Source organism: Topomyia yanbarensis, chromosome 2, assembly GCF_030247195.1.
Source record: "Topomyia yanbarensis strain Yona2022 chromosome 2, ASM3024719v1, whole genome shotgun sequence".
Lineage (NCBI taxonomy): Eukaryota > Metazoa > Arthropoda > Insecta > Diptera > Culicidae > Topomyia > Topomyia yanbarensis.
Genome location: NC_080671.1, coordinates 407,645,418 through 407,664,596, shown reverse-complemented (window position 1 = coordinate 407,664,596; position 19,179 = coordinate 407,645,418). Strand labels below are relative to the sequence as shown.

The 19,179-nt window shown below is 43.7% G+C and overlaps 2 protein-coding genes across 3 annotated transcripts; one reads left to right on the top strand and one right to left on the bottom strand.

Annotated features, from left to right (window-relative positions):
* Positions 1-4,103: 4,103 nt before the first annotated feature.
* LOC131681831 (eukaryotic translation initiation factor 6) lies at positions 4,104-5,697 on the top strand. Its single transcript, XM_058962886.1, has 4 exons — positions 4,104-4,372; positions 4,771-5,209; positions 5,288-5,469; positions 5,530-5,697. The coding sequence occupies exons 1-4, from the start codon at positions 4,266-4,268 to the stop codon at positions 5,537-5,539; spliced, it is 738 nt and encodes a 245-aa protein (XP_058818869.1). The 5' UTR covers positions 4,104-4,265; the 3' UTR covers positions 5,540-5,697.
* Positions 5,698-14,814: 9,117 nt separating this feature from the next.
* Positions 14,815-15,955, bottom strand: LOC131681830 (venom allergen 5-like). Of its 2 annotated transcripts, none has more exons than XM_058962884.1 (4): positions 15,906-15,955; positions 15,490-15,761; positions 15,197-15,432; positions 14,815-15,135 (listed from the first exon to the last, which is right to left on the bottom strand). In XM_058962884.1, exons 1-4 carry the CDS (start codon positions 15,922-15,924, stop codon positions 14,880-14,882), a joined length of 783 nt encoding a protein of 260 aa, XP_058818867.1. In that variant the 5' UTR covers positions 15,925-15,955; the 3' UTR covers positions 14,815-14,879. The 2 variants fall into 2 exon arrangements, with proteins under 2 accessions (XP_058818867.1, XP_058818868.1); XM_058962885.1 differs by having other exon boundaries at positions 15,490-15,758; positions 15,906-15,950.
* Between the last annotated feature and the right edge of the window lie 3,224 nt (positions 15,956-19,179).

Genomic DNA, 19,179 nt, shown 5'->3' with positions numbered 1-19,179 from the left:
CTAACGGTAACTCCGTACTATAGTGCACCAAGAACTGGTCGGAACGCTTCGTTGCATTCTTTTGTCCTCTGAAATGCCACGTTATTACGCAGCATACGGTTTAACGGGTAAATGATCTTGTTGAAATGTGGGAAGAAACGACCATAATAGTTGACCAATCCAACGAATGAACGGACTTGCTCTTTGTTCTCAGGGATTGGCATCTCCTGAATAGCCTCTATCTTATCTCTCACCTTGTGTATTCCATCTCGGTCATTTAAATATCCACAGTATTCAATTCGATCAACAAAGAACTAACACTTGTCCAGGTTAATTCTCATATTGTATTGGTTCAACCGTTTTAGTACTTTTTCCAGACGCTGCAGATGGACCTCGTCGTTTGGTCCCGTGACTCGAATGTCGTCTAGAAAAACTGTGACACCTGGAATTCCGTTAAGTACTTCCTCCATCAAGCGCTGCCAGATGCACTAATGCCGTACATCAACCTGGTTGGCTTGTACAACCCCTTATGATTGTTGAACGTAAAAATCTCTTGATCCTCTGCACTAACCTCCAACTGCAGATAGGCTTGGGATAAGTAAATTTTTGTAATCTTCTCACCACCCGCAGCATTAGCGAACAGCTTCTCAACGGTGGGCAAGGGGTGTTCATTGACCACAAGATTAGAATTTACCGTGATCTTATAGTCACCACATAGCCTCACTCGGTTATTCAGTTTCATCACTGGAACTACCGGTGTGGCCCAATCACTGTGATTCACTTTTATTAACACCGTTCTTCACCAAACTGTTAATTTCTTATTCAACCGCATCGCGGATAGAGAACGGAACTAGCCGTGCTCGCAGGTACACTGGGCGTACATCTGCCTTCAATTGCAATTTCGCTGTGAGCCCCTAGATTTGTCCTATCGACTTCTTACTTACACTTCTCTAACGCTCTATAAGCTGAATTGGCACTATTTTCGGTTGCGATCGTGTGGATGTTCTCATAGAACTTGTTTACATCAATCTTAAACACTTTCATTCAACCATGACCAATGATCGGGTGCTTCTTATTCTTCGCAACGTGCAGTAGCATCTCGTGGCGCTTTCTACCGTAATTCACATGAACAGCACACATTCCTCAGAGCTCTATCATGTTTTTACTGTAGCTGACCAAAGCAGTGATATGTATTGTAGTTACACGTTAGTGGTTATTTACACCTTAGCTTGTATTCAGCAAATCTTTTAGCGCAATCGCGCAACACTGCTGTCAGTTGACCTAATGAAAATAAATGATGAGATAGTCTCTTTCCAGTTTACAAGTCTCAACGTTCGGAGGCGTTTAAATATTAGTGCTAAAGTAAAGTCCCCCATAAAGCTGTTTTCTCCGGATCTCAGGTTGTTCGCTGTCCGCATAGTTCCGACAGGTCTGTTGGGATCTTTCCAGACAGTCCGGTCATAGGTCATCTGATACACTCATGATCGAAACAGGAGACCCGCTATCAACCTCAAATTTCATTTTTTTTTCAATTTACCGACAGTTCCAACCAGATCTTGTCAACACTTCTTAAAATCAACAGCATCATACACTCCACAGATCTCATCGGTATTTTTGCAATTTTTATTTTTTGCTTTCCCTCCACCTGATGTGAATCACATTTTTATCCACCGCCCTCCGCGGAAATCTTCAGCCGCACTTTCTACAGGTGACCTTTCACTTTGCAATAGTTACAGGTGGTCTTAACGTCCGAGCACTTGATCGCAAAATGGGTTGAGCTACCGCATCGAAAGTACTTCTTTGCATCACTGTGTGCCGGCGCACCCACCTTTTTCGTAGATACGGTAAACTTTTTGTTTACCTTCGACTTCGCTGGTTTTGTAGGCGGATATTCAACCAGATTCAATTCCCGTTTACCCTTACGTGAATGGATGTCCTATCCATCTTTGGCCGACGCTTCCATCGACACAGCAATTTACCGGGCTCGATCCAGTGTACGGCCACGTACCTCAAATAGATGTGTCTGTTTCCCGCGATCCTTGATTCCGAAAACAAACGGGTTCCGCAACGCAATACTTAAGTAATTGCCGAAATTGCAGGTTATCGCCAATTTCCTAAGAGCAATAAGATAATCGTCGATTGACTCCTCTGCACGATCATCGCGCTGCTTCCGGCATTTGAACCGAACGTTTTTCAGCGGTTCCGGATTGAAGTGGTTCTCTAGGGTCTGCACAATTTCGTCGTATGTTTTAGTCTGCGGCCTTTCCGGTGCTAGTTTGTCCGAAACTACGTCGTATGTTTCGGCTCCCATGTAATGCAGCAGCATCGGCAGCTTCGCTTCAACGCGAAAGGCACCTTCCAACCACTCGACCCAGCAGGACCACTTCATCTTTTGGCGATCAAACGGTTCGACTGGGAATGTACACTGCTTCGCGATTGGAGCCACAGCAGCAGCACCTACGGCAAGAACTCTACCCCCATCCGGGTTTTCGTCACCTAGCATTCTTGGTACCAAAACTGTTGTAACCGAGCGTAGAATTTGGGTTCACTAGAAGTAAAAACACGCGTTTTCATTTATTCGCGCGGTCAACTTAGTGACGGTTTCTGTTTAACTGTACAAAGTAAGGAAAGAAAAGTTTAAAGCACAAAGCAATTATGTTCGTACGCATTTTTTTTGACCGGGATGGTAAGTACTTGGTACACCAAGACGGATACAGGTGTGCACATTTTTTTCTGTGTGTGAGTGCGGTTGTCATTTTTCTTTGATGAAGCCGAAAAAACAAGAGGATATGAAGAAGAAAAGCACAAACAGTTGACGTAGCGGGCCCTTCTGTTGCCATAAGTTTTGTTTCGGTTCGGTCATAGTTAATTTAATCGGTTTTTTTCGAGGTAAAAAGTGCCCATAAGTGTTCTAATCGATAGATCCGAAGTGAAGCTCGGCGTTTTCTCACTTTTCATCGTGCGCCAAAGAATCAGGATGCTCGTTCGGATGTTGATGTTTACTTCAAGGGCCCCGGCCGCCATGCTTAATTTTGCAAGTATAATACTAATACACTCAAAAGTGTCAAATGTTCCCACCTTTCTCTCCATCTTGATGGTAAAGATTGAATATAGGGTAGCCAGTAAATCAAAATTAAATATAAAGGTGTAACCATACCAATTATATTTTTATTGCACATTTTCCAACACCTCTGTTATACATTTTTATTCGGGTGGTTATTGGGTTGTTTTTTGTATTGTTCTTCCCGCACTTCTCTATTTTTACCATAATCTCTAGTAAAAATTGTTATAAGAATTTCAAAGACAGACTTATAAATTCATTTATATTTATTTATACACTCCTTAACAGTTTTACTTGTGTATTTCATAATAAAATCTTAGGACGCTTCGATACGTACAATTAAGAATTTCATAAGACTTTCTTATGAAATGGATTTCATAAGAAAGTCTTATGAAATGTTATTGATTCCATAGCGACATATTTAGATTTTTACTAGCAAATTATCCATTTATTCCTCTCATTCCCAGTTAAACTCATTCCGGAACCGGTTTGGATTTCTTAATGGAGTCATTATGGATTCCAAACTAGGGGTAGATCACTCTAAGAATGTATAACAAATTTGCATCAAATTAGAAAAAATGCATTTAATTTCCATTTTTGCATTAGCTTGGCACTCCCTCGCAGAAAAGTTTGTTTAACAAACGTCCTACGCTGATCCACTTTGTTCGACGTTTTGTTAAATGTAGGGCTAGTTTTTCTGTACGGTTTTGACGCCTTACACGCAACGCAAACCACATTGCAGGCAACGCAAAAACATTGCACGCAACGCAAAATACATTATGAATTTCTATTTTGATGGAAAGAAATGCATTTAATTTCGCTGATTTTTAAAAATGCATCACAAGTGATCTGCCCCTAGATTCCAAATCAAATGCAACGACCGATTCCGAATGGTTTGACCGGGTTTCAGCGGGCTGCTCAAAAAGGTATTTTTAGCTTCACACTATTCGTCTCTCTCCCTATACTCTCTAATAAAATAACATCTTGCCGAAGCCGAACTGCTCATTTTGCAAACCCGCCTGTCGGTTATTTTGACAGTACAAATGACAGCCAATATAAAACATCGCACGCTAAACATTAAGTCCAAGTGGTTCGTTGTTTGCGGTGAACCATATTTTGTTGATATCAAGTTCGGTTCGGGCGTTGCTATTTGTAAATTGTGCTTTAAATAATCTCTATAAATTGCTTATAAATTTTAAGCGGTAGTCACTTCATTAACAACAGAATGGCTCTTCGTGCGCAGTTCGAAAACAATGACGATATAGGTGTATTCAGCAAACTAACAAATTCCTACTGTCTGGTCGCGATTGGTGGATCGGAAGCTTTCTACAGGTACAATTAATATAGTTAAAACCATGAATTTTACTACATTGCCTTCATGTTTTTCATGGCAAGTTGCAAATAATTATTCAGTTCGTCATATAAAAGGAGCCCAATTTGTGTATAGAATGGAATGCTCTTGTGCAGGTTAGGTTTTTTTTACATGTGCCTCGAGTTCTATGTTTTAGTGTTATTGGTAAGGTATTGGTCGCTGTTTCCAGATTTAAACATGTTCAGCATTCCAGCTGCTAAGTTATTCTTTCTAATACCTACAAAATTTCGAATTTGCTGACTATCCCTTCAAATGGAAAAGAAACTTAAAATTTATATCGCAGTTACACAGGCGACACCCCTTATCTTCAAATGCGGATTCATTTCACAATAATGCATAACAATCATTACATTTTCAGCTCGTTTGAATCGGAACTTGCTGAAACCATTCCGGTGGTGCACGCCAGCATTGCCGGTTGTAGAATCATCGGTCGGCTGACGGTAGCCAACAAAAATGGGTTGATCGTTCCCGGAAGCACAACGGACGTTGAACTGCAGCATCTGAGAAACTCCTTGCCAGACTCGGTTAAAATTCAACGCGTCGAAGAACGGTTATCAGCCTTGGGAAATGTGATTGCTTGCAACGATTACGTTGCACTGGTGCATCCCGATATCGATAAAGAGACAGAAGAAATCATAGGTGATGTGCTTGGGGTAGAGGTCTACCGTCAAACTATAGCGAACAACGTGCTGGTGGGAGCGTACTCCGTTCTAAGCAACCAGGGTGGTTTGATCCACGCAAAGACGCCTACCTCAGAGCTGGATGAGTTGGCTTCGTTGTTACAGATTCCGTTGGTGGTAAGATAGAATGGAATGAGTGAACCACCAACTGGTTGGTAATGCTGGTACAAATTGTTAATACATTTATCCGTTTAGGCCGGCACAGTTAATCGCGGATCAGAAGTGCTTGCGGCCGGTGTGGTTGTAAATGATTGGTGTGCTTTCTGCGGAATGAGTACGACTTCGACCGAACTTTCAGTGGTGGAAAGTGTATTCAAATTGAACGAAGCACAGCCAGCAGGAGTAACGAACAATCTGCGAGCGTCGTTGATCGAGGCGTAAGTTTATTAGAGTGTTGGTATAAATTATGGTTTATTAACATATTTGATTTTTTGTAGGATGACGTAAATTCTACAGGTGTCTGATAACTCAAGTTATTAAAGTAATAAATTTACTAAAAGTATGAACATTGCAAATGTCATATATTATATTATGTACAATATTGCAAATAACAGCGGTCTTTTGTAAAATATACCGAAGCCAAGTAAATCACTATTATCTGCCAACAGATCTTTCTTTGTTAAGATGACTCGATCAAATGCTGAACAGCTATGTTACGTAGAATTTTTTTGGAGCTGGGTTTTGTTCACAAACTTTATTTTCAAATGCTTATTGCTCAGAAAAATCCCGGAAGGTTGAACCGAAGAAAAAATGGAGCTGCTTTGTTGATTTTGTCAAAAAATGTTTTGAGGACGAGAGAGTTCTTAGGTAGCTCGAAGAATCGGAACAGCAGTAGTCGATATCGATGAAAAATTTATGTCCACGTGCTAGTGGCTCATAGATAAGTCTTACAGTTTTCTCAGATATCGGTCAATGTCAAATATTGTTACAGATCATTAAACTGTGTCATCATTAGTGACCTCGGTATTGCCTTTCGAACTTCGCAGCACAGACACCTTCTGGTCACACGTTGTATCAGAAGGCGTAACTTTGGGTTTAGGAATATCTGACGAATCTCGTTGAATACCGTTTCACGATTTTAGTGTTTGAAACGTCGGTGATAACTGTCGACGAGAAGAGATATTAGTTCGCGATCTTTTTGCAACAGGATAGGATATTTTACTCCGAATGAGACAGTTGGCGCACCACCAATATTGCTGTTCCTTCTTATCAAACCCTCATCATTCATATACGGTGGCTGCTCGTACAGTGGACTACACTTTGCGATGCGTCTCTGTTCCTTTTCTGGTTCGGTCAATTTCCGCACACAGTACTCGTCGGGAAATGCTTCAAACTGCTACAGTCACCACAACAATAATTGTTGTGGTGACTGGTGCAGTTTGAAGCATTTCCGCATGCGGCAGCTCACTTCTAGTCAGTGGTCCAGCTTGCATTTATTTTCGGAACAGCTTAACTGATACCAGTGAGTACGCCGTCGCTCGTAATAGATGATCCCAATTCGAGAACCTGCTCACGTCGATCGACGGTGGCGACATTTTCTGGTAGTATCAAAACACTACACGCAATTCTTCTTCTGTCGTCCATTGCTCGCTCATGTACCAACTGTTGCTAGCGCTAACACTGTGTCCGAGACCCCACTTGGTTGCATCATCAGCCACGTTGTGCTTTGACGAAACTTGACTACGTACTGGTGATAATGGCGACTATCCGATCGAATCCACGAAAGAAAAGTTCTGAAATCAGTCCACATAAAACGTTTTTCGATAGGAAGATCAACGGCTGGATCTATATTCCCCACCAACCGTCCTCCTATCAGTCCTGCTTGAAGCGCTACTTTCGTATGCAACAAGGATACGTCTTATTTTTTCCTCTTGCATGACGCGAAGATATTCAACACAAGCACAATTACGCCAATAAGCCAACTCACTGGCATTAACGAACACGCAAAGTTGTAATCCACTGCAGCTTGCTACTCGCCATGCTGAAGAAACAGCACGGAACCTCCACTTCGCACAAGTTTTTCAAAAGTTGCGTCCAGTCATTCCCCAGTTCGTGTAGACCTTCAACAATCTTTTCGTCCCAGTCTGTGCCAGATCTCTGAATGCGAAAACGTCTAACGCTGATCTTCATACCATACTAGTACCATCGGCCCTATTCCGCGCGGCGTGTGACGTGAGACGACTAATCTCACCTCACTCTACATGACTTTTCTCACCCAATTCTGAAGAATCACTTCGGGTGACGTGAGACGTCCATTTAACCGCAATGGGGAATCTCATCTCACCCGAGTCGACTCTCAGAATATGGTGAAAAAAGTCACGTAGAGTGAGGTGAGTTTAGTCACCTCGCGTCACGCGCCGCGCAGAATAAGGCTGCATACCTAAGTCGCACTCGCAGTATTTCCAACGAATTGGAAGAGAAGTTGCGTATTTCGAAACCACTCTATGCATGAACGTGTTTTACCTCTTCTAGCCTCTGAACCGCTTCGTCAATCGTGTCTGCGCTATCCAAGTAGTTAGGCACCATCCATAAATGACGTAGCATTATATGGGGGAGGGGGAAGTTTTGTATTTTGTGATGATGTGTGACGACAGGGGGGTAGGGGGTCATGTCATGCTACGTAGATTTTTTAAAGGGGAATAACTAACATCGTTTTATTTATTTTTTAAAAAAATTATGGGGACAAGTTGGGGGAAGTTACCGTCAAGCTACGTAACTACCAGGGTGGGTATTTAGAGGTTTGCGACGAAATGCTACACACTTAAATTGTCTCGGAATCTCAGCAGTTGAGTTCTCGGCAAAATAGGCAAAAAATGCTGAGATTCGGCAGAAAAAATTAAGTGTGTACGATAGGGGAGGGGGGTGTTGTAGAAAATCACTCAAAAATGCTACGTCATTTATGGATGGTCCCTTATTAACGTAATGGGCCTTAATGATCGTTTCAGCTGCCGTCGGGAAGAGGGATTCCAGGTCTTGTGCGTTCATATTCTTTACATATTGTGCGAGGCACGGTGAGCCCGTCACACCAAACGTTGCTACGTCCATTATGAAGACTTACGGTGCGTGACTAGGCTGTTCTCGATAGACAAACCTCTGTAAAGATGATCCGGATTTTGTGGAACATTTCTTTGATGTCCAGAGCTGCGAATAGTGACGTGAGCATACCTGGTCCTCTCAAGAGTATATCGTTGAGCGTAGCACCGTTTACCCGTGCAGCGGCATCCCAGATCAGGTGTATCTTTTCTGTTTTTTCGGGTTTCTCACGACTACGAGTGGCATGTACCATCCGCGATCAGGATTCGTCAACTTTTCCTCTTTATGTGATTCGGTGAGCATACCTTTTCGACTTGTACTCTACGATCAGTGCGTTCACTCTCTCGCGAAGATCTACTTCCTTGGCGAGCCGCTTCTCCAACAAGTGCCTCATGCGCAGGGGAAGTGGATAGCACCGAAGCCCAGTTTCGAAACCTCTAACGACTCTTCCTGTTGTACTCTCTAGGATTTTGCATGCACGTTTCTCGTCCTCTGACTCTAATGAGGTAGCCACTGCAGCCTCCTCGATGTGATACTGTCACTGGATCGTGTAGTTACTGGTTTCTGATCTCCTCTGAGTGGACACGGAACCGTGTAACAGAACTGCTATCATCTACCAGTTTACCATCCATACACCAACCTAGTCGTGTCTTTGCTGCAATTGGTTCGTTGGATTTTTCATCTCGTACCTTCAACGTAGTGACCATTGCGTGTGCTCAACACCAATGATTATCCTAAGTATCACGTCGGAGTAGCTATTCAGCCTGTGACCTTTGAAGTATCAATAAATATTTTGAAGCTCAATATAGTTGAATGATTGACCTCGCAACTTCATCTTCTGTACCCTGTGGACATTGCTCAATCGGAATTATCTCTCGTTCCAGAAACGGTTACTGAAATCCGTTGTAAACCCTTCTCTTTTCGAAATACATTGTCTGTCCATGCAAGACAGAGAAACTCCTCTGGGCCATCGGTTCCAAATCCGCTGCAAGTCTGGCTTCCATCAGCGCAGACTCACATCCAGCGTCTAAAAATGCAAACGTCTTCACTTGCTTTCCGTTTCCTTCGAGCGGAATACGGGCAGATAGCGAATTAGAGACAAATTGGTTCCAGAATGATGATTCCGCCGCGTTTTCACCGGAAGCTAGATAATCAGTGGCTAACTCCATCACTGCTCGAGAATGTAGCAAGACATGGCGCACTACTTCATGAGTATCACCCGAACAGTAGACGCAGACTCTCTTCACCGATATTGAATTACCCAAATGTGTGGGCTTGTTCGCTGTCATTGCTGCTGATTGAGGACCATCCGTGTTTCCGCCTGGGCGTACAGCTTCTCATGCGTTCGTACTGCGTTGACATGCTTGGTTGAATTATCTCCAGGGATCGTTCCAACCATCGCTGTCTTCACCAATTCCGACATGAAATCAGCGAACGTTACCAAGTTGATCTCCAAAATTGTGCGCTTATACTTGGAACGCTACATTCGCATTTGTGGCGGAAACTTCTCGACCAACTCGTGCACTAACATTGGATTGCGCAAGTGTCAACCCGTGGGTTATAATCGACTGCAAATTTTCAGTCTTTTTGGCCGTCGAAACCGGGCAGACCTCCTGGAAATTCTTCAGCGTATAGGCTAGTATGTCCGCTGGATTCAGTCGAAAACTGTTAGACAAAGCACGGTGAGTGAGAAAAGCCTATCTAACTTTCAATTCGGCTTCCGTGGATCTACTGTGGATGACATCCGAACGGTTGTGGAAGTTGCGGAGACAGCACGGAGAAAAATAAGGGCATATCGCTATTGCGCGGTGGCCACCTAAGATTTTCAACATCTGCAGAATATTGAAGAGCTACATTCAGACTTACCTTACCGTTCAGGTAAGAGCCTTGTTGTCCCTTGCTGTATGCAGGAGCCATCTCCACTCCACCCGGTCCATTGCTGCTTGTAGCCAGCCTCGCAGACTACGAAGGGTCCGCAGGTCGTCCTCTATCTGGTCGATCCACCGTGCTCGCTGTGCGCCCCATCTTCTTGTTCCTGTAGGGTCGCCTTCAAGAGCCATCTTCACCGGGTCGTCGTCCGACATTCTTACGACGTGTACAGCCCACCGTAAACGCCCTATTTTTGCGGTATGCGCGGATGGTTCTTCCAGCAGCCGATGCAACTTATGGTTCATTCGCCTGTGCCACGTTCCGTCTTCCATCTGCACGCCACCATAGATGGTACGCAACACCTTTCGTTCGAAAACTCCAAGGGCGCGTTGGTCCTGCACGAGCATAGTCCAGGTCTCGTGGCTGTAGAGGACCACCGGTCTTACCAGCGCCTTGTAGATAATCAACTTCGTGCGGCGGCGAATTTTGTTCGACCGGAGCGTCGTCCGGAGTCCAAAGTAGGCACGATTTCCTGCTAAGATCCGTCTCTGAATTTCTCTGCTTATATCATTGTCGGCGATTACCAGTTAGCCCAAATACACGAATTCGTCGACCATCTCGATTTCGTCATAGTTGATCCGAACTCGGGATGAGAGGCGGCGCTAAGTAGTGTGATTGCGCGGTAGTTGCAGCAATCCACCCTTTTTGTAGATCGGGCAAACGACACCCTCCATCCGCTTCTCCGGAAGAATCTCCTCCTCCCAAATGTTGGTGATTACCCAGTGCAACGCTCTAGCCAGTATCGTATTTTAATAGCTCGCTGGGTCGTTGATCTACACCGGCAGCTTTGTTGCTTTTCAGCCGACCGATCTCCTCCTTGACTTCTTGGAGATCAGGGGCTGGCAGCCTATCGTCTGAACACTGATCTACGAGACGGACAAGGACGTGAGAAGAATGACAATTACAGTGGGCGTTCCTCAGGACCCTGTCCTCGGCCCGACGCTATTGAATGCAATGCACGATAAAGTATGGAAGCTGAACCTTTCCAAGGTCGTGAAGATTTTCCGTTTCTCGTGTAATGTAATGCTTCAAGTAGTCTGGGAATCAATATAAAACAGGTAGATGTACTCGTAACGGAGGTGATAGATTCAGTGGAAAACGGGATGTATCGATAGCCCATCATAAAACAAAGCTAGTGTAGATTAACTTTCGGCAGTGCAACAGGAGAAATCAAGGTCGTAGAATATATTATTAACTTGAAGCGTGCGGAATTCAAAACAGTCACAACGATTATTTGTTTTATTTGAGAGCAGGGATAAAACCTCATCTTTTGCACCAACAGATTACAAACCTCCAAATGATATATATAAACGATTCACTATAACTAATACTACGAGAAAAATATTCACGCTTACAAACTAACACTGATATTACTATTGACATGAGAGGGTATTATGGAACAATCGCTTTACAACATCTAGGGACAAGTGGAAATCAAAAACATTAGAACAACGATTGAATAGACGACACATACTAGCAAACGGCTCATTATACCCGTAATTGGTTCTGGCATGAGGTATTCTTAAAAAGGGATGAAATCGAAGACTACAAGGTTGAACATTGAAGTCCACATATTGTAGGAGATTTGAGCAAACAATTCGTGATTGTAGCGTATCAGCAATGAAAACAGCTTTAGAGACATCTCGTCGAACGGACAGCAGGTCGAAATTGATAAGTTGACAACGATCCTGGCAGCTCGGGACGTTTCGTGGTTCTCTCCAAGGAAGTCGACGAAGAGCGAGACGAATAAATTTGCGTTGAATAGCTTCGATGCGCTGGATATTGATTTGGTAATATGGTGCCCAAACAGCCTTGCGAAAATACTTGTAAGAAGACGGCAAGTACGACCACAAGTTTGGTCAGATCAATGTCAAATAATTCGGCGATAAGCAGTAACAAGAGAAAGCTCTTGACGAGCGTATCAAGCGTCAATTTTCCAGTGTGGTGTGTAGTCCGGGCTGGTATCCAGTAATAATGACGAAAAGAAAGAAGTCGTGTTTGAACAGCACGCTAAGGTTGTTAAGCATTAGGGTGGCTAGCGTCTACCGGACCATATCGTTGGAAGCAGTTTACGTTTTTGCCAGGAAGTTTTCCATTTTATTGCTACTGGAGAAGTATCAGTAGTGCTATAGGAATAGAGACACCAGGGGAGTCCGACGAAGAACGCCGTTTGAGACCATGAACAAGTACTAAGAAGAATGGAACTACGCGGCGACTGGTAAATGGACGCACCGATTGATCCCGAACGTGGCCACATGGATGAACAGGAAGTACGCAGAAGTCAACTTCCATCTGATGCAATTTCTGTCAGCCCACGGCTGCTACAGGAGTTACCAGCACAGAGTCGAGAATGTGGAGTTTTCTCTCTGTCTGGAGTGCACAGTTGTTGAAGAGACGATTGCCCACAGCGAAGTCAATTAACGGAGCCCTTGTGCAAATCAAGTCGGCTTTGCAGTGAAAATCGCGGGATGATCAAGCGAGTGGTTGAATGAAACAGCGGGTACTCGCCTCGTTGGGCAGGCTAGATCTAGAAAAATTCTAGAAAGAGAACTGCAGAGACTCCATTTTGGATCGATTGGATTCGGGTTTAGCTGTCAAAAAACGTACGGACATTGGACGTGTTGCCATACAAAGCCGGGGCATACGTTGCCAAAAATGCTGTTTTTCTCTCCGCAGTTCTCTTTCTAGAGTTTTTCCAGCTAGATCCACCACCGGAATAGCTCGAGTAGTTCTCGGCGATACACCTGAAGCTTCTCGTAGAAGCGGCAGAGTATCGGACGCCACACTCTACGCGGAATCGCCGGACCGACCTTAGCACCTACCGAAAATCCTGCGAGCAGGCTTGTTTCACAGCCGGGGACTAGATCGACTAGATTGTATGAAGTGCCAGGGGTTGGTCGTCAAGGCATCAGCGAGCCGGAAGCTACGCTTCAACCGAAATCACCGGCCCGAGCTCGATACCCACTAAAGAGTTTTCGATAAAAAATGGATCAACATTTTTTTCATCGTGTGTTAAAGATAACATGCACACTCCTCATTTTAAAAATGCATGCGTGTAGCAAGGCGCCTACTGGTTGAATTTGACATTTGCTCTTTAGTTGTGATGTTGTGAAAATGGTATCGGAGCAAGAGGAGTAACGAAGCAACATTTTGATCGCTAATCGAGAAAATCAGAACTACTCGCACTTCAAATTGGGGAAATTGTTGAATGTGGACAAAGCCAATGTAATAAAAGTGATCGGTAAACGTTTGTCGACAGCCAAGAAAATAGCAGTGGAGGGAAATCCAAAGCCAGAAGCCAAGATGTTGCAAGCAAGCTAAGAGTTGTAGGATATAAGTTCAATACTAAACGTTTCCCACACCGAAGTACAAAAAAGTAGTGAAACAAAGATAACTCCTTAATTTAGAATTTCAATAACAGTGTAGATAAAACAGGAAGCTTGTGCACCGATCGGGAACTGTAAGATAAAAGTTTTGTTCGGAAAGATTCCTACACCTTAGATCGAAAAAAAGTTCAAAAAAAAATAAAATTTTATTTTATACATTGAAATAACAGTGTAAATAAAATGCGATGTTTGTACAACGACCGGAAACAAGGGAAAAAGCGAATAAAAAAGAGAGACAGAAAATCTTGAACGGACGAGAAATTCGTTAGCCTGCATCTATAGACTGCGAGAGCAATGAAGAGTGAATGAGAGCAATTCTGGTAAAGAGAAAGTGAGAGGGTTCCCCTCGCCATTTTGAGTTGACGAAATCGCGAGCGTGTTTGTACAGGCATTCAGTATTCGATCTTAAGCGTTAAAACATATAGTCTTTCGGTGCGAATAAAAAACAAGATGGAGTCCAAAAAATACGACAGGAGTGTCATTTACAACCGTGCATCAAGCCAAAAGAAGATCTGGACTATCGACATATAAGGAGTTGGTGATTCTAAATCGCTACGATAATCAAAACAAGTCGCCCAGAGAACGATCGCGGAAGTTGTACATGGAGATGCTGACGAAGTTTGACTGTGTGGTACAGGAGAACGAAACCTACGTCAAGGCAGGTTTTTAAACAGCTTGCTTGACAGGAATATTACACGTTGATTGGAAGAAGAAAAATTGCAAACATTTCCAAACACACTAAGCCGTAGAGTTTCACAAAGTAATATCTCGTGTGGCAGGCCATCTGTTCCTGTAGCTTAAAGAACAATATTTACATCGTAATCGGTACCATCAACCAGAATTTTTATGTGCAGGAGTGCCTGGAAAAAACATACGTTGTCTTTTCTCAAGCAACGCAATTGTTCCGTACTGTTATAGCCGGATTTGGCATCTTGCCATTATGAAAAAAGGTCATGGAGTGGTATACCACGAACAACGTCTCGGTCAAGTCCATGAATGTGAACCCTGAACCGGCCAGAGTTCCGCCCAATAGAGAAATATTGGGCAATCGTCAAGCGGAACCTCAAGAAGATTAGAAAGACAGTTGTCAGCGAGATGCATTTTAAGGCAAACTGACGTTCCGGCTATTCGCACACGCTGAAAAATCTTGAGTATAAACTTGTGTGGTGAGGTGCGAAAAAGCACAATCAGCCTCCTCACGATGTAAAATTTTTATGCAGTCTCGTGGATGCCCCCAATCAAAATTAGATTGAACACAATATGCCATGAACTCGTAGTTTGAATAAGTGAGAAAGGTACAATTGCACCAATAGGTGAAGTAAAAAAAGGTTTTATGAAAATGAACTAATAACAAAGCTTGTTATTTACGTTTTTTATCTGCATGAAATTTATTCATCCACAATTTTTCAAATGTGAAATTTGCTATGGATAGCCCAACACTACTTAGCAAACCATGGATTTGGATTAATGTCCTCGGCCTCATTACACAACCCCTGGTACATCGCGTTACATCCCGTTGTACACGCAGAACAGGTATTCCCAGATTGATAGACAGGTTGGCTGATGATGTTGGTCAGCGCATAATTGCAAACGAATAACTTGTTGATCCACGGTGATGTGTAGTAGCTAACCAGGGAGCATCCTATTTCAGTGGTCCGATCCGAAACTATCTGAGTGAAGTGACCAATAGTGGGACTATCGGGAAGCTAACCGTGAGTACACAAACTATTACTTTAAAAAACCAACAGATACTCACCCGCCACTCGGAAAGCTTGCGATGTGACTAGGAGTAGCGTCGGCATACTCGGAATACCAAGCGTCGACGAATCCAATGATAAGATCAGTGTCCGATATGGTCGTGCCATAGTAAGACTTGATGGCAATGTTCTGCCCAGCAGCTACGAATTGTGGAGTGTTTCGGCAAGAATCGTGACCAAATACACATCGCCTCGCATTAGCAGCCGCTATATATGCCAGATCATCACTCCACACCTGCAAGGAACGGTACTCAGAATGGCGCATCGAAAACAAGTTTCATTCAAGACATACCAGAGTGGCCATTCGTCTAGCCTGCGGGAAGTACTGGTTCGACGTGTAGTTCTGTAATCCCTGTGCAATCTTACTGCGAAGCTGATTGTGCAAATCAAGAATCAAAACTTGCTTATCCGTGTCCAAGTCAACCTCAAAGGCTTCCGGTCCGCAGGAAGGTGCCATCGATGTCAGCCCGTTGCAAGCGATGTGGATGGTTCCCGCTGGACATAACGAAGCGTCGCAAAAACTGGCTTGTACGGATGATTCGGCCAGTACCAAGAGGACCACTGCTGCGAAGGAAGAGTTCTTTGTTTGAATAGGACATTGCAAAATACTTGTTTGGCTTGCATAGTTTGATTATGGCTAGGGTAACGGCTCTCTAGTTTTGAAATTTTGATATTTTAGTGGATTCTAAATATTAATTTTAAACTTACCCGCAATTAGGTGCTTCATTTTTTCGCTGTACAAGACTAAAAGCTTTCTCGTTATGGTTGCACTTTTATAGTTCAATACAGTTGGTTCAAATGATATATAGATAAGATATATTCGCTACATGGGGGTTCGGTTGCATGAAATATACATTATACTAGGTCCGGCACACAACACACAAAATTATCACGATCATGATTTTGATAACTTTACAATGCTAGAATGATTTATAACTCCATTAGAGAATTGTTTTGCGAAGCTTTGATGAATACCTAGAAATCTTGTATTCTTAGAAAAGATCTCTTGATCGAACAACAGTATGTAGTAGATAGTCTCGTTACAATATTGACACATGTAACCAGGTTCTACCACACCCGAAAAACAATTCTGAAACTGGTTTCTTCCCATTTATTATAATAATAGAGGAATTTTATTTAGAAAATTGTTTCATATGAATCGATAGCGGTTTTCCTAACGATCACACTCATTGTGTATTTTTTTAAAGTTCGCTTAGTTTATTTTGCTTGTTTTTTTTTAAACTAAACAACTCAACCTCACTGAATATTTTAGAAATCTCACGGGCGCTGGCTGCTCAATACTCAGTTGTAACTCAGATAACATTTGTTCGAGCTAATAAGATACATGTTATAGTGAATGACCACGACTAGACAAACCAAACTTCTACTTGTGAGCGTTTTACGAAGCAGTTTAGATATACGTACCTGCTAAGGCAGTGGAGATCAATGAAGTCGTTGCCAAACCGAGTCTGCAGTGCGTAGACCTGTTGAAGTACGGAGATTACTGCTTCGAGCACCCCTCACTTCAGCATGTGAAGATTCTGGAATACACGCAATTGTAATCCAAAAAGGAGTATTCACCAGTTTCAGAGACACCTGAAATGCCAAGCGTCCCATTCTTTCAAACAGATGTTCAGACCGGTACTGGACCAGTGAAATTTTCTAATATCGTGGACTTAATTTTCGCAACTTTTCATACTACTAAAAACCTTCTGATAGCTTTTCTTCTCTTACTGAGAACATTTTTGAAGCAGTTGACTGGTAAATGGTCCCTTCTTGCAGCGATCGTAACCTTCGATGGCTAAGTTATCGAACGAGGTCACCGATTCGATCACTGTCCTACAGTAAAATTGCGGAGGTTCTCTTCCGTTATTCGATTCCTCCAAAATATTACTAACAGCTTAAGATGTCACACACTATCCAAAGCTTGGCTAACTTTCGATATAGATCTCAACTTCCGCGATTTTAAAATTATTTCTGTCGATCTTCCCGAACCCCCATCAGGACCATTGCATTGCTTCAGTTTACATTCGTCCTAGAGCCTCTATAAGGCACCGAATACTTTGTAATATCACGGAGTAGTTCTAGGAGACTTTAATTCGCATAGTACGATATCGGTTTGACTCGTGAGGATCTCGTCTGGAGACTCATTTCCCTGAGCAAAGGCCAGGATCTCGTCTGGCGGCTCTGTTCTCTGAGCAAGGGCCTTCATTTGGTGTTGTTGATGCAGGATACAGGACTCGGTGCTACGCAGTACGCTGAATGGCGCAACTTCAACCGAAAGTAAGCAGAGCTTCGGGATGGCGCGTTGAACGATACCGAAGGTCGACTTCACGGTGGCGACACGAACAAGGCCATCGGCGGCATTCTTTCATCCTTGAGAGCGACGATGGAACCAACGGCTAGGTTGGCTTCTGTCTAGAGGTAGCGATGTTGCAGGGTGGCGAGATACTCCTTGTGTCATTGCGTCCAGAAGTGCTGAGTTAACTGTTGTACTCTTTCCCATCGAGACCATCGGGAATCAGGAACCTCGTGGCAATCTAGACCAAGTACCGCATCCTGCGGACGACCAATCAGGAAATGTCCCGGGGTCAGAGCAAGCTCGTCGGAAGAATTGTCCAGTGACGCCGTAATTGGGCGAGAGTTTAACATTGACACGATCTGAACTAACTTCACGGACTTTACGCAGGCTTCCCAGATTTTACCGAACGTGGGACAGCGAGGTGGGATAAAGTGAAACTGTATTCCATTCATTTGCTATTGCATCTTGGCTACCTTGGCTTAGAAACAACTTCCGGAGTTCGTCCAGTTCACAGCTATGCACCAACAAAGCTCGTGGCGTTGTCACAGTAGATATGCGCATGTTTCCATGGCCAACGAATCTTCGCAGGCTCTCAATGAATGTGCCGTTGGTCAGCTCTGGCAAGAGGTCTAAATGCATGACTTTGATAGCCATACATACGTAGGCCGTGATGTAGGCTTTGAAGCAGGGCGATTGCTTATTTCTGACTGACATTCTCATGTACATTGACCAAGCCAAGTGAACGCCTACATTCTGGAACGGGTACGTTTCGTTAACCCAAACAGATCAGTTGCTGCAACGATTTGGGTTTGGCACGTTCGTACACCATGCAGCCGTGTACAATGTTGCGAACTAAGTTCCGTCCGCCGACAGACCAGAATTTCTGGTGATGCAAGGACAGTAATAGGCTGAGAACGGCATGTGGTATTCTCTTGCGGCGATCATCTCGGTGAGACGATGTTTGGGGAGAGCGATCGGGTGCCTTTCGTCGATAGGTATTTCATCCGTTCCACCACAGTGCACCGGTGAAGAGTTGATCAAGATTCATTCCTCGAGAAACGAAATCGTCGGGATTGTCTTCGGATGGTACATGATTCCAAACGGCGTGAGACGGTAGCTCTTGAATTTCAGCCACTCGATTGGCAACGAACGTCTTCCATGTCGATGGAGTTGCGGATATTCAGCGCAAGCCGATGGAAGAATCGGTCCACATATATGTGGTGGCAGTGTTGTCGATACTGTCCTGAACTTGTTTTAGAAATCTGGACAGGAGTTGAGCTGCACATAGCTAGAAGCGTGGTTTGAGTCCCCATATGAGCGATCTTAGAAATCAATAGGCGAACTGTACAAGGGCCATCTGCTGGTATTGACCGGAGATAGATGCATGCGCCATATACAGACTCCCAAGCATCGCTGAATCCGTAAATGTCCAAGCAAATGCAACCCGGTCGTTAAACATTGCATGAAACTCTAAGACCAACAAGTGCAGCAAGCTCCTGCAGCAAGCATTCCTGCTATTCTATAGCAAATCTGTTATCCCTGGGTGTGGAGTCGAGATGAAGTTTCCAATGACTTTGCAGCGTGAGTTTCGCCTTTGCAGTGGTTGTTCCAGTCAAACTTAACAGGTCTAAAAGACTGTTGATCTAAGAGAGGATCGCTCATTTGTTCCGAGCAATGCAT